The sequence below is a fragment of the Canis aureus genome, chromosome 11 (genome assembly GCF_053574225.1).
Source record: "Canis aureus isolate CA01 chromosome 11, VMU_Caureus_v.1.0, whole genome shotgun sequence".
NCBI lineage: Eukaryota > Metazoa > Chordata > Mammalia > Carnivora > Canidae > Canis > Canis aureus.
In genome coordinates this window covers 29,306,837-29,321,862 of record NC_135621.1, presented here as the reverse complement: position 1 = coordinate 29,321,862, position 15,026 = coordinate 29,306,837, and the positions used below count along the sequence as shown (strand labels likewise).

The following is a 15,026-nucleotide window of genomic DNA, read 5'->3' as shown; positions in this document are numbered from 1 at the left end:
GTGGCTCAGTGGTTGAGCATCTACCTTAAGCTCAGGTCGTGATCCCAGGGTCCTGGGATCAAGTCCTGCATCAGGCTCCCTGCATGGAGCCTGCTTCTCCCTCTGCATGTGTTTCTGCCTCTCTCTCTGTGTGTGTGTGTGTCTCTCATGAATAAATAAATACTTTAAAAAAAAAAAAAAGGACCAGCTCCATCCTGTGGGCCCCTGAGGACAGACATGGTCAAAGGGGCAGGCTGCACCCCACAGAGAGGCTGCCCAGCATGGCTCACCACTTCACCAGGGGGCTGTTCTCAGGAAAGGCTGAACTAGGTGACTTCTCAAATCCCTCCATAGTCGCCCAAGAGTGTGAAGAAGGAAGTAATCCTTCCTGGAGGAGGCTAGGACCTCTGCCCCCAGAATTTATACCCCACTGGGCAGAGGCAGATCCAAGATAGCTTTTCTCTCCTGGAAGGCAGGAACTGGAGACCAGAGAGGGCATGTGGGGCCCCTGAGGCCAGAGGAGGAAAGTCCCAGCAGATTGCCGCCTGATAATCCTCTTCCCAGTGCCCCAAGGGACTTTGTCCTTGGCCACCTCCTGGCCTGGCTGCCGCACAGCCCTGACACTTGAACTGCTGGGCCAAGGCCTCCTCACACAGCGAACACCTGGATGCCTGCAGCTCCCCCATGGGACTGGGGCTCCCTGAGCTGGGGCGTGCACCTGACGCAGCCCCATGACCCCACTGCCCAGCACAGGCCAGGCCTTCAGACCTGGGTGTGTGTGTGTGCTAAAGAGCCTGGAGTCTCCAGGCATTGGGGCAGGAATGGCAGGTCAGGGAGGCTGAGGCAGAGGACAGTTCTTGCCTGGGTGGTAGCTGGCTTTAGGGACCCCGCGCCCCAGGCAGCATCATGTAGCCCGGACAGCTCCACAAAGGGGATGTTGCTTGAGTAGAGACAAGAACTACCTAGAAGCTGTCTGGTTAAGTGAGATGCCCCTGTCACGTCTGCAAAGCTGTGATGCATAGGTGCCCTGTGGCCTCAGGAAGGGGTGGGCTGGGTGTCTAGAGAACTGCCCTAACCCCGGCAACCCCATGGCTGGACTACATCACTTTGGGTGACCTCTCCCACCATGGCCTTAATTTCCTGTGGGTAAAACCAGTCATGCTGACTGGGGCTCTGGCATTCTGTGACTCCGTGGCTCCTCTATCCAGAGACCACCCACTCCATCCATGGAGGTCAGGGTACCGAGCCCTAGCCCACTCCCCAGCCCTTCTCTTTCCAGCCTCATACCCCAACATCCTCAGCCACCCCACAAAGGGCTTTCAGGAAAAAACAGCTTTCTTCACAAAGCTCTGAAAATAACCTGAGTCCAATTTGAGGGCAGATCCCGAGACTCCCCCGTCATGTCCCCCACACCCCCACCTAGGGGGCTGCCCTCACTGTGCAGAATGGCCAGGGCCAGGATGCCCCCCGTGCTGGTCCCCGCCACCCAGTCAAAGAGATCCTTGGTGGCAACGCCCGAGGCCTTCTCGATGGCGATGAGAAGCTGGATGATGACAAGGCCCTTCACGCCCCCTCCGTCCAGGCAGAGCAGGTGGTCATGGCTGTGGTGGAGACAGCAGCGGGAGAGAAGAGGCTCCCGTTACAGGAGCCTGCGTCTGTGAGCGAGTCAAGACCAGGCCCCATGGAGCTCGCTGCCACTGGGGCTTTGGTGGGGAGGCAGGAGCACAGTCAGTAAAGGAATTAAAGTATAGTATTTCAGGAGGGGGAAAATGCAATGAACAATAAAGGAAAGGTCAGGTGCCTCCTTAGGGGATGGCTGGGTCTGTGTCCCATCGGTTTTGGTCAGGTCTGGATTCCCAGTCTCAGGCCTGCCCGGAAGCAGGTGCTTACGAAAAGGCTGAATTAAACAAGGCTGGAGAAAGGGCCGGTATCCTGCAGCCGGCCAGGAAGGGTGGTGGAGAGGGTGAGGACCCTCCTCCCAGGTGGAAGAAGCAGGGGAGGAAGGCGGCAGGGAGGAAGGACCACCTCTGTGCCAGGAGCTGCGAGGTGCTTTCCTCCAGCATGAATTCACATAAATGTCCCAAACCCCTTCGAAACAGACACTCCCTGCTACCTCTGTGCACATCCATGAAGGAATGAAGCTCAGAGGTGAGCTGACCACCCAGAGTCACCAGATTGGCACCTGATGCGGCCGAGCCCGCCCTGGGGTCGGCTGACTCCTGAGTCACCTGCTCCACAACATGCCCTGATGCGTCTCCCTCGGCCCTGCCATGCCCAGCTCCCTGCCTTGGGGAAGGCTCTCACAGTCTGTGCTCAGACCTGGAAGCTTCCTTCTGGTCTCCTCATCCTTCCATCTGAGCTTAAATGTCACTGCTGGGAGAAGCCTGCTCTGATGCCATCAGCACCCTCCAGCTGAGCTTGCTCCTCCTCCACCCACTTCCTTGGTGTAGAGCACTTCTCGCTGCCATAAGCAAGCGCTTTTGTTCCCCTGGCCACTATCTTTCTCCCGCCCAGGATGGGATGGAAGCTCCCCGAGGGCAGAGACTGGCTCTGCTCCGCGCACTGCCGCATATCCAGGGCACTCAGGAGGTGCCAACACACAGCTGGAAAATGAAGGAGGCCTGGGTGGCCCTCCTCCGGGGGCCCCTGTCCTCCTGGACCAGCTGCCCAGCCCTGCACAAGCCCAGAGGGTGGCAGGGGGAGCTGGGCTGTCACCGGTGGCCCGCAAGGACCCCTGACCAGGGAGGCCAGAGCAGATGTGCGAGAGGCCCTGAGGATGTGGGGCTTACAACAGAGCCATCGATGCAGACGCAGCAAGGCAGAGCTGTGTGGCTAACAGACCTTGGGGGGGGAGTCCCCCATAGGGGTGCTCTGATTCTCGCCTCAGTCCCACCTGCAGGGAGGGGTACTCCACTGGTGCGAACTACCCTGGTCCTGCTGGAGAATCTGCCTCCTCTCCTCTTACTGGCCAGGACAGGTCAGTCCTCCCTCTGGTACCTTCCTCAGCCCTTGGGCAAGTGTATGGGTGTGTGTGTGGGATGTAGGTGTGTGTGTGCCCACGTGCATAGGCACACAGGAGGTACAGTGCACGGGAACAACCAGAACGCTGATGGGGCAGGGGCACCTCCAGGGCACATGCTACGGGGGTGGCCTTGGAAACCAGTGGGACCTACCAAGGGGAAGCCAACCCTCCAGGCAAGGAGAGGTAGAGCCACCTGTTGCCCTGCGTGGCCCTAGGGGCGGGGGCTGTGTCTGCTGACTGGAGGGCTTTCTGTGCACGGCAGGCACCAGAGATGCAGCCCAGAGAGAGCCTGTGGCAGCAGGAAGGGCATGAGCTCGGGAGACCTGGGCTAGAGCCTCTGCTCTGCTGCTCACTGTGACCTTGAGCAGGTCACTTCACCTCTTAGGGACTCAGGTCCTGCATGGGCAAAACAAGGGTCCTGATCCCTCCCCAGGAAGGCTATTAGGAGCATGCCATAGTAAGACCCAGAGGACAAGCAAGCGGCTCTATTACGAAAGGGAGAAGAGAGAGAGGCCGTGCTGGCAGGCACTGCTTCTGAGCCCCTCGCACTGTCCTCAAGGACCAAGGCTTCTTTGTACCCATTACCCAGGCCTGCCTCTGAGAATGGGCCCGGGTACACAGCAGGTGCTTAGGAAGTCAGCCCACCCACAAGCTCTGCGGAGGGAAAGGGGCAGGGCAGACCCAGGGGGAAGCGGGCTCAGCATCACTGAGGGGATCTGGGTGATCTTCCCCAACAAACCAGGACTAGGTCAGGAGGGACAGGACTGCAGTCACCTCTGTCATGTGACCTCGAGCCTGCGAGGTCATGGATGAAAGAGCGGGCCCAGGGTCTCTGAAGACCCAATCCTTTCACCGTGAACTACTTCACAGGGCTGTGGTGTGGACTCGGCGGAAGCCCCGAGCTTGCTGGAGGGCAGCAGGCAGAGGCCTTGTACATGGGGCTCCCTCCCTCCTCCACTTACGTCCGCTTCTCATCCCTCATGGAGCTCAGGATGAACGCCGGCTTCCGGGACCGGGAGATTTGCACGATGTCCTGTAGTTCTGCGAGGCACAGGGCAGGGGTGGGCTGGGGCCACGCGGGTGCCAGGCTCCCACCATCCCACAGGCCCTGAGAGAAAATCTGGGGCTATGCCCTCCTCCCTACTACCCTACCCCTAGCAGGAGCACCTGCCTCCTGCTGCCAGAAGGGCTCTTTGTCCTAGGACACAGCCGTGCCAGAGGCCACCAGGCCCTTGGGGTGAAATGGGCTAGAATGCAGAGGGGTGCCCACTGCTCTGGGAAGCACCCGTCCTGCCCCGCCAGCTCCCAGGCCTTCCTCCCAAAGTCCTGAAGCACAAGCACCCCTGCCATGCCCTGTGCTTTCCAGTTTACAGAGCATGTTCTCATGCAACAGGCAAGCAGAGCCGCTGACAACCACCATCACCAGAATCCTTATTCCCAATTTACACATGAGGCTCAAACAGGTTTATACAGCTGACTCGTCCGAGGTCATTTATCCCAAAGGCTGAGTCTGGACACTCCCTGAGGTTTAAATCCACAAGTGGAGGGAGATAACCAACCCCCCTCCAGAGGCTGCTCATCCTGATCCCAGGTCTGGAAGCTTCCTCTGCGGCCTCTCAGACCAGCTGCACCCACCACTCTCTTCATGTTCTCCTCTGTGCCTGAAACCCCACCCTTGCTCGGCCACCCAATGGGCTGGCTGCCCTCCTGACAAGCAGCCGGGCCCCATGTGCCTGGCGCAGCACGGCCACGTCATCTGGATTCTGCTGGGCACTCCCCACCACTGTGCAGAGCCTAGAAGCAGCAAAGCAGGAAGGCAGGCTGCAAGGCAGTGTGCTTCCCCCTCACCAGGGCAAGTGGCCAGAGGGTGGGCGAGATAAGCGGGAGACTAGCCAGGAGAGGCAGTGGACAGAGTGCCAGGGAGAGGGTGGTAAGGCTGGGCGTGTGTGACTGGGCATGCAGCTGGGAAAGGAAGGTACTAGAGCTACAGCTAATGGGGCTCGGCGGGCTCTGTAGCCCTCTAGGCCCAGGGCATTACCCATCTGACGCCGCGCCCCAGGCCCACCATCCAGCCTGGCTTGGGTGACGGCCTGCCTGTAAAATTGAGAGATAAAGATGGGGTGGGAGGGCAGGGCCTGCATGGGCATGGGCAGGGGCAGAGAGGGACAGAGCCAGAAGGTCAAACTACGGCTTCTGGCTCTGCCTCCCTGACCCCAGGCTAGGCTGGGCTAGCCTGGCTAGACGTGCTGGTCTGCTTCCACAGCTTGCCAAGGATTGGTGTCTGACTGCCCTGGTCAGAGGATTCTGATATCAGAATAGCCTAGGGCCCTGGTTTGGCCAGCCCACAAAAAGCACACATAAGGGACCCCATCTGCTTGAGGGCCACCTCCACGGGGACCAAGGACACAGGGGCAGATGCAGGCTGCCTGGCCACATTCAAAAACCTGTAGGTCACAAAGGGGTCAGCAGGGGACATACAGGCCCCAGACCTAACAGAGTCCACAGCATGGCAGAAACACTCCTCACTGGAGCCAGAGGGCCAGGGGCTCTGGGTCTCCCAGCAGCCCTCATCACTGCCCACCCTGAGTGGGCAGGGCACAAGAAGAGGCCATGCAAGTGCACACCTCATGGGTGCCCTGCGGATGCCCAGACCTAAGACCATGCTGAGGGCATTCTCCCAGGGGACATGGACTGTGGGCCATTAGCTGGTGGGCCCCCAGGCCTCTGGGCTCTGTGGGTGTCTGGCTGCCTCCAGAGGCTGACAAATCCTGCCCCATCCTTCCTTGTTCCCTTTGATAACTTCTACCCTGGACCCTGTTTCCTTTGGATCAGGACTGCTCTGATCCCAGCACCTAGGGACCAGTTGGAGAGGAGGAGCATGGCAGGGGAGAGGCCTACCTAGGTTGTTTAAGCTGATCGGCGGGGGCTGAGATCTTTCCAGGGAGGAGGACTGATGTGTCGTAGTGGAGCACTGCTCCGAGGGGCCCCCGTGGGTAAGTGGGAGGCGGTAGTCGGCCCCTACGGTTCTCAGCAGAGTTAAGAGCGTCTTCCTGGTGACAACTAGTCATGGTTTGGGGTGGGGGAGATGGTACAGGATCACAAATGATGTCAACATGCATGTGAGAGGCCCCTCCTTTCCACACATGGTCCCTTCTCTTATCTACCAGGTGGCCTGGGTATGTAGGGGAACTGGGTACCCCGGAGGCCCAACCCCACCCTGGCAAGACATACTAACTCCAGTCTGTTACAGCCAAATAGCTTCCTGGGGCCTAGGAAGGCACAGAGGTCGACTACAGAATATGGAAGGAAGTCAAGGTTGCCCAGTTCGAGTATTTGGGGACCCCCTCTTTCCCCTCACTTCCAGTCAAGAAAACTGGACTCCCGGGCACCTGGGTGACTCAGTCGGTAAAGCATCTGCCTTCGGCTCAGGTCATGATCCCAGGGTCCTGGGATTGAGTCCTGCATCAGACTACCTACTCACTGGGGAGCCTGCTTCTCCCTCCCCCTCTGCAACTCCCCCTGGCTCATACTTATTCTGTCTCTCTCTAATAAATAAAATCTTAAAAACAAACAAACAAACAAAAAACAAGATTGGGCTTAATTGTATCTAATATAAGTTATTTTTAAAAATCTAATTAAGAAAGGAAAAACAGGACTCGCCTCTCTGTTCAAGCAATTCTCAAAACTGCTGAATGGAGGGTCCTTTCCAGAGCTCAAAAGGGACCAGCCAGCCTGGGGGCATTTGCCCTCCTCTAATGAATAGGATAACTAAAAAGGATGCCACAAGTAGCGCACACATGTGCACTCGCACGCTATCAACTACACACCCACAGCAACCTCCCCAGCTCCCCAAAACCCCCTGAAGGGGGCCCAGGCTTCTACTGAGGATGATCTGTGGATCTGTGTTTTCCAGCTCTGATGCCAAGGCTCACCAAGTGAACATGCAGTGCGTACAGCATGCGTGTGCGCACAAGGGCATGCATGCATACTTGTGTGGCACAGTGCATGCATCAGCCCTCAGTTGTTCCTGCAAGTGGTTCCACCCATGAACTCTTTAGGAATGAGGAACTGGCTAATGCTAGTACGTATCCCACCCACCTCCCTGGGAGTCTAGGCACTCTGAGGTAGGATGGGAAGAAGACATCGGTTTGGCAAACCCCTTCGTGGGTTCCACCCACTGGTTATGGCCCTTTTTCTTAGGCAAAGAAAACTTCCCCTCTCAGCCCCCCAGGTGTTCCTGGAAACACTAGGCAAGAAGCAAGGGAAAGGTGGGTACAGACAGGATGCTGGTGCCTGATGGCTGGGACCACCCTCCTCCCAGCGCAGGCACCCACCCACCCCTGCCCAACTCTAGTCAGGAGTGCAGGGCACTTACGTTTGCTGATCTTGGAAGCTATGGATGCAGGAGTCTCCCCAAAGTCATTTGGGGTGTCTACCTCTGCTCCAAACACAATGAGGGCCTTGATCATCTCCACATTATCTTTCTGTTGGGCATGGAGTAAGGGGAAAATACGATAGCTCAGGAAATGAAGGAAAAAAGGGTGCCAGCCTCTTTCACTTTGCCCATCAACTCGGTGGGCCTCTTCTGGGCCTGGGAGAAGATGCTAGAACCCTTTGGGTCCCCCACCCACCTAATAACCCAGGAAGAAGCTGGAAGTGACTCACCCCAGACCCCAGACCCACCAGCAACTTCTCAGAGGAAGCAACGCATCTAAGACCCCTGCCCCAGGAGCCCCAGGGACAGCTGCTGATCACTTCCAGGAGCAGCAGCAAGGGATGAGCAAGGAGAGGGAAGGCTGTCTTGTCCATCATATCTAGGGTGACATCTGTGAGGGGTAACTGAGCACATGTCCTCCCTGATGGCGGCCTTCTTTCCATGGGGCACCGTGCATTTAACATTTGGCAACTGGGCAGAGGGGCGATGGACACGGTTTCCGAGAACAAACCAATACTCTGGCTACCTGGAGACCGGAGCTCTGGTCTTACCACCTCCCTCTTCCCCGTGGCCTAATTCCCTTGCCTAGAGAATGAAGAGATGGGTTTAGAATGCAGTTTTCCAAATAGTGGTTCATATACATTAGGACTGAGATGAGCACGAGTATGCATGCATGCTTGAATCATCAGTTACGAATTTCTGTTTTGGTTGCCTTTCTTTTGTGTCACTGGTTTGCCATTTTCAGTAGTGACAAAACACTTCCTTTGAAATAAATTTAAGTAAGTTTAAAAGCAAACCAACTTAAAGAAATGATTAAGGATGTAATTATAAAAGTGATTCATGAATGTGCCAAAGACTGTGAGGCTGATCTGCAAGGACCCAAAGTATGGGCAACAAGAAACAACAGCAGTTTTCAAAATGCCATCTGTGGTTCCCATGAACATGTGAGACCCTCCAGAAGGTTCATGAGGTTCAAACTGTTTTCATAGGAGCGCCTGGCTGGCTCAGTTAGAAGAGTGTGCAGCTCTTGATCTCTGGGTCTTGAGTTCGAGCCCCATGTTGGGTTGGGCATACAGATTACTTAAAAAAAAAGAAATAAACAACAACTTGCTTTCACAAAAAAAAAAAAAATCAAGATGTTTGCTTTTTGCATTGTATTGACTTTTGCACCAATGCTGTATGAACAGTGATGGATAAAGCTGCAAGACAGCGGCACCAAACTACTACTCACTGTGGTTTTCCTCTCTGCCACTTGTTCACAATAAGAAATCAACCAATTAATTAAAAAGCCAATTTCCCTGAGGAATGTCTTTCATGAAGCAGTAATAATTAATTTTATTAAATTTTGACATTGTCTACTCTGTGTCACAATATAGAGAGAAAGCACAGGCATTTCTGTGGCATATTAAAGCACAACCATTATCTTGAGGAAAAGCATGGGTGCAATTGTTTGAGTTGTGAGCAGAGTCATGCTTTTTTTCTTGGAATGCCATTTTTACTTGAGATCATGACTGACGAACGATGATGGGCCAGCCGTGCGTATTCAGAAGACATGTTCTCAAAAATGAATGCAGTGAGTCTAGCACTTCAAGAAAAACAACTGACAATATTTTGTGCCAATGTTAAAATTCAAGCTTGCAAACAAAAATGGGAATTCCAGAACACTTGTATATGCCATGACGGGCTTGACAGTTTCCCAACACTGAGAGACTCTTCTGATGAGATCTGTGGGGATATTTACAAATGTGGGGTTTGATACCGTAGAATGAAATGGGTCAACATCTCTATACATATACACAGTGAGACAATATTTTCCAAGGATGACCTGAAATCATGCGTGGTTTACATAAAAGATCCATGTGAGTACAAAAGATACTAATGGAACCAAGTGTTTAGTGTAACAAGTGTGAAGAGTTCATGGAGATGGTTAAGGGCCCACTTGGAATTGACTTGTCAGAAACTCCCTTGTCCAGTTCTGGTGCACTGAAGAATATTCATGATTCTCTGAAAAGGTGCAACTGTGTATCTTTTCTAATGACATAACTATGTGAGACCAGACTTTCTTCAAGTCCTCCAACATATATTCAATAACATATTGCAACACAATAAATGTAGCGAAAGACTGGGAGAATCAATATGTCTTCCTTGAAGCCGAGCATTAAAAAGATTCACAAAAATGTAAAACGAGGCCAACTCTTCTCAATTATTTTTTGTTTCAGAAAATATAATTGTTTTTCATAAAAATGTTATTTATTTTGGTTAGACTGTGCTTGGTGAATTGCTATTTTTAAGTGAATTAATATTTTGAAAAGTGCTTGCTTTTAATCTCCAATCTAATAAATATAGATGGATACAATCCATGTAGAAGAAAAATCTTTGGGATCTTCAATACCACATAGACCCAAAATTTTGATAACTGATGAACTAGATCATTCTAAGGGCTCATTCAGTGCTAAAAATGGCCACAGTTTTATTTGCAGTTTCCACCTCCCAGGCAACAGTGTCTCTGCCACAGCTATGGCCTTTGGTATAAAGCAGGATATCTTTGAGTGTGTCTTCAATCTACTTCTTTTAGAGTACCAGATGCCTCTCTCAAATTCCATCACTTGGAGATTTTTTTTTTTTTTAGATCCGTTGAACATACTTACGTACACATGGTATTACTACAGAATACGAAATATGGAATATGTACACATATGTCAGTAACAGAATAACATTCCCTCCCCTGCATTTACTGTGTTCATACTCTAGTTGTCTCGAGGGGCCTCAAGGGCAGGAGCTATGCTCTATAATAACCCAAAAACTGTGGCCAACACCTACTGTGGGTCACCAAGATGTATAAGCAGACACTGCCTTCTGGGAGCTTATAGTCCCCCTCAGGAGATAGGAACAACATGCAGATGAGTATGTTCCCCTAATAATGCAGAGGAGGAGAACTGACATCTGAGGGATGCCCACTGGTACCCGGTACTGGGTGGGTCATCTGGACATTCCTCCTGGGGTGCCCAAGGATCTAAGCTGAGTCTAGGAAGGTAAGATTCCCAGCATCGGGGAAAGGAAGAGGGCACGGCAGGAGGGGAGTGACTGGCAGGCTCACCGACATGGCCAGGTGCAGCGGGGTGTTGCCGTGCTCTCCGCGGGCGTCGGCGTTGGCCCCGTAGGTCAGCAACACCATGACACAGTCGAAGCGGTTGCGCATCACGGCCACATGCAGGGCTGTGTTCCCCACGCAGCTGGTGCTGTTCACATCACAGCCCCGTTTCAGCAGCATGCGGGCCATCTGTGGGAGACAAGGGTCCACACCCCAATGGGTGGGCACTCAGGGCACCCGGGGGGCCACCACCTGCTCCCTGAGATGCCTGCAGGGATCGGGCCTCTGGAAAGCTCTTAGCAACAAGAAGAACTCAGGCAGCAGGCCCCAGTTCTGGGGGGACCCCTAGACCTTGGCCCACACTATCCACCCCCTAGAAGTAGAGGACAAAAGGCTGAAGACATGCTCACTGTTGTAAGGGGCTTCCCGGTTCTTCCCTGGAGCTAACAGGACCCCATGCATCTCACAAACTCCCAGAACTGCTCCCACTCCTCGCGTGCAACCTACCCTGGGATCCTGTAAGGGTCTGATCCCTCCCTGGGCCTGGGCAACGTGCACCCCTGTGCCCGGCAGCCTGAGACATGGAGAGCAGTCTGGCCTTTGGAGGCCAACAGTCCTGAGCCCAAAGCTCAGCCCCACTTCATCCCAGTCCTCTGAGCTTAGGTGGGCCACTGCACTCTCTGCACTCAGACTTCTCTCTCTCTCTTTTAAAAGATTTATTTACTTTTCAGAGAGAGAGAGAAAGAGTGTGTGTGTATACACATGGGCAGAGGAAGGGCCGGAGGGAGAGGGAGAGAGAGAATCCCAAGCAGACTTTCCACTGAGCATGGAACCCAACACAGGACTCAAACTCACGACCCTGAGATCATGACCTGATCTGCAACGACCCAGGTGCTCCCTCGGTTTTGTCTTCTGTGAAAATAGAACTGCAAGTCCCTACTTCAGAGAGTGGTGACAATGAATGACAAAGCATACACAAAAGGGCCTGACTTGGCGGCTAACCTCTGGCAGGCAGAAGGTGCCGGAGGTTGGCAATCTCCTCCCTTCTAGCCCATCACATTTCAGAACAGACCACAGTCTCTGGGGCACCCAGTACACTGTGGAGCTCTGCTTCCTAGTGATGAGAGACCAGAGATCTCCATCCTCCTGGGGTAGGGGGTGGAGCTTGGCTTAGGGAGGCCTCAGAAGAGCTGCTCAGTCAGGCTCTCTGTGGATGCAGCCAGCAGCAGCAGCATCACACCACCTTCTGTTTGACAATTTACAAAGAATTTCTCAGACATGACCTCGCTGACTTCACACCTCCCGGGGCAGGCCATACTTAAAGAAACCACAGAGGGAACATCATCATGGTGCCAGTGATCAGCAGAGCAACACCAGGATGTCATCTCCCCCTGAGGAATCACTATGAGACCAAGCCCCACAGCAGCATCCCAGAGTCATCTCAGGAGCCTCCTTCCTGCAGGCAGCTGAGGAATAAGGGGCTCTGGAACCCCGCCCCTGACTACCCACCCCATGTCCTCAGATACTGCCTACCTCAGCGTTTTTGGCCCAGTGGAGGGGGCTGGCTCCGTAGCGAGGGTCTTTGCTATGGATCTGGTTGCTGTCCATGCTGATGATCATTTCAGCACACCTAGAGAGAAAGGAGCCATGGGCCGGTATAGAAAGCCATGGGCATGGAGGGAGGTGGCCTGGAGCTGGGAAAGGCCATGCCTCAGGGCTTCATCTCCTGGTGAGGAAGAGCTTCTGCAAATAAAGTTGCAACAGAACCAGCCAGCATAGGAAACCTTCCCTGATAACTCCAATCAGCAACGATCATTCTCAGTGGTGCTAGCCTTCAAGTCAGGTAGGCCTGAGGTCAAGCCCCAGCCTCCTATTGGTGATCTCTAGGACGTGGCTGAGCCCACCTGCAACATGGGCACAGTCCTAACAGGACTGGTGGGTATTAGAGGAGAGAAGACATTTCATTTCTGTGCCTGGCACATGGCTACCCTCTGTCCCCCAGCCATCTACTGCTGGTGCTTCATGCAGTGGCCTGCATCCTGCAGGAAGTACAGGCAGAGTAGTTACAGATTTATTATTTATTTACTAGAGAGAGAGAGAGAGAGAGAACAGGGGCAGGGGCACAGGGACAGCGAGAAAGAATCCCAGGCCGACTCCTCACTGAGCACGGAGCCCGACCTGGGACTCAATCTTACAACCCTGTGATCATGACCTGGGCCAAAACCAAGAGATGAAGGGAAAAGCAAAATGTGGCTGACCATACCATGGAATAGAATTCTGCCTTAAAAAGGAATGGAGGGGCGCCTGGGTGGCTCAGTCAGCTAAGCTCCTGCCTTCAGCTCAGGTCAAGATCTCTGGCTCCAGGGATCGAGCCTTGAGTTGGGCTCCCTGCTCAGCGGGGAGTCTGCTTCTCCCTCTGCCCCTCCTTCTGTGCTCACTCTTCTTCTCTCTCAAAAAAATAAATAAGATCTTATAAATAAATAAATAAATAAATAAATAAATAAATAAATAAATAAATAAAATATTAAAAAAAAAAAAAGGGAAGGGAATCCTGATACCTGCTACAATATTAATAAACCTTGAAGACATTTTACAAAGTGAAAGTCAAGTCCCAGGCCCAAACCCAGCTCTATAAAGGTCAGCTGAGGGGCTGACAGACTGGAGCTGGGACAGAGCCTTTCTGTAACCCTAAGGCTTGAGATTTCTAGAGCACAGCTGTGCTGGCTACCGGGTGGTGGCAGAGGCAGGTCCTCGCTGGGGCGCTGGGAGGACATGGCTGTGTGCGATAGTAGGGCACAACCCAGGTACGAGGCCACTCACGTTGTCCTATGTGCATGATCCCTGATGTGATGTGGACCAGCCCCTCAGGGGAGGCCTGGCAGGGGCCAAGAGGCATGTGGCTAGAGGTGTCTAAGAAGCAAGTGACCCAGGCACTACCAGGCCCCTGGACAGGAAGGCTTGGGGCAGCTGGAGCTGAGCCAGAGCGGGGCGGCCATGGCACCTCTCAGGTCTAAAAGAGCATCACTCATCACTTGTGTCCATTCAGGCTGCAACCTGCAACCACGGAACATGACTACTGGGAGTGAGGGTGTTGGTACTATCTCCAACCACTTGGTCAAGTTTTCCTGAAAGTTCTAGTCCACCTTGGCTATGCTGGGGAGGATCACAGAAAGGTGGGCTGGTCCAAGCCTGGACTAGATCTTTGAGGGGATGGCCATGCCAGGGGGGCCAGCAAGATGGGTGTGGACTCCAGAAAAAGGAAAGACCCCACCCACCATGTGTGTACTGCCCTCTGTGCTGCTCTTTCCCCAGCCTGATCAGCACCAACTGACTGCACCACCCCAGCACCCCTTCATCTCTCTTTTATTTTAAAAGATTTTATTTATTTATTTATGACAGAGAGATTGAGAGAGAGAGAGGCAGAGACACAGGCAGAGGGAGAAGCAGGCTCCATGCAAGGAGCCTGATGTGGGACTCGATCCCGGATCTCCAGGATCACGCCCTGGGATGAAGGTGGCGCTAAACCGCTGAGCCACCCAGGCTGCCCTCCTTTTATTTCTTTTATCACACCCCCACCCTACACACACACACACACACACACACACACACTTCACATGGAGAATTTTCCTGAGACCAGGGTTTCCCAGGTCTGGGGAGAAAGGAAGAAATGCGAGAGTGGTCCAGAGCTCCTTAAGGCATGGGCCAAGGACCTGTGTCCCAGCAGTGCCACCCCCCAGGAAGGATGGATACATCTAGGCAGAAGGGGCCCTGGGCCACTTTACCAAGCATTCCTGGGCTCAAGCCAGGAATCTGCAGAAGCCACAGAGCAGTGTCATAGTCATGAAAGGGGTTCAGATTGAGCTGCTGGGCTTGGGTGGAAGAGGACCCAGGTCAGCTGGGCCCCTCCTTGGGGCTACATGTGACTCCAGCATAGGAGGACCACTTGGGGGAGGTGGAAAGGAGAGACCCCAGGGAAGATTTGGATTGTTCTTCTCTAGTCTGGGAGAGGGAAGGTGGTGGCCAGAAATTAAGGTGCATTGCAGAAAACATTTTAAAGTTCCACTCTGCACAGCTGACTTTCTGGACTATGATTCACATCTACTACACATTCAAGTACCTTCCTCCAGTCAGGTCAGCCCTTGGCACAAGAATCTGAAACACATCTAATGACCCTGTAGAGGCCAGTGCTCCCCTAGGCATGAAAGCCAGAGGCCCAGCAGACCGGGTGCAGGAGTGAGGCCTTACCCCTTATGGCAGAACTTCATGGCAGTGTGGATGGGATAGCCAGTGGGCCCCATGATGTTGCACCGAGCATTGCAAAGCAGCAGCACGCGGACCATTTCTTGCTTCCCCATCTGGCAGGCCAGGTGCAGCGGGGTCTGGCCCTGGTTGTTCACTCGGTTCAGGCCGGCTGACGCGTTCTTCCCTAGGAGCTGACAGCAGGACACTGGGGTGGGCTGGGCCCTGACAACAACAAGTCCTGCACGACCCTCCCCGAC

At 53.7% G+C, this 15,026-nt stretch overlaps 1 protein-coding gene across 7 annotated transcripts in view; it reads right to left on the bottom strand.

Annotated features, from left to right (window-relative positions):
* The window catches only part of PLA2G6 (phospholipase A2 group VI), a 60,216-nt gene that overhangs the window by 13,117 nt on the left and 32,073 nt on the right, over nucleotides 1–15,026 (bottom strand). For 5 of the 7 annotated variants that reach the window (XM_077914561.1, XM_077914558.1, XM_077914562.1 and 2 more), the window contains 7 exons: nucleotides 14,773–14,960; nucleotides 12,061–12,157; nucleotides 10,534–10,716; nucleotides 7,377–7,485; nucleotides 5,900–6,061; nucleotides 3,964–4,042; nucleotides 1,417–1,580 (listed from right to left, as the gene is read on the bottom strand). In XM_077914561.1, the coding sequence (XP_077770687.1) occupies nucleotides 1,417–1,580; nucleotides 3,964–4,042; nucleotides 5,900–6,061; nucleotides 7,377–7,485; nucleotides 10,534–10,716; nucleotides 12,061–12,157; nucleotides 14,773–14,960 (982 nt within the window). The remainder of the gene's footprint in view (nucleotides 1–1,416; nucleotides 1,581–3,963; nucleotides 4,043–5,899; nucleotides 6,062–7,376; nucleotides 7,486–10,533; nucleotides 10,717–12,060; nucleotides 12,158–14,772; nucleotides 14,961–15,026) is intronic. The other 2 variants (XM_077914563.1, XM_077914564.1) reach the window with 1 other exon arrangement.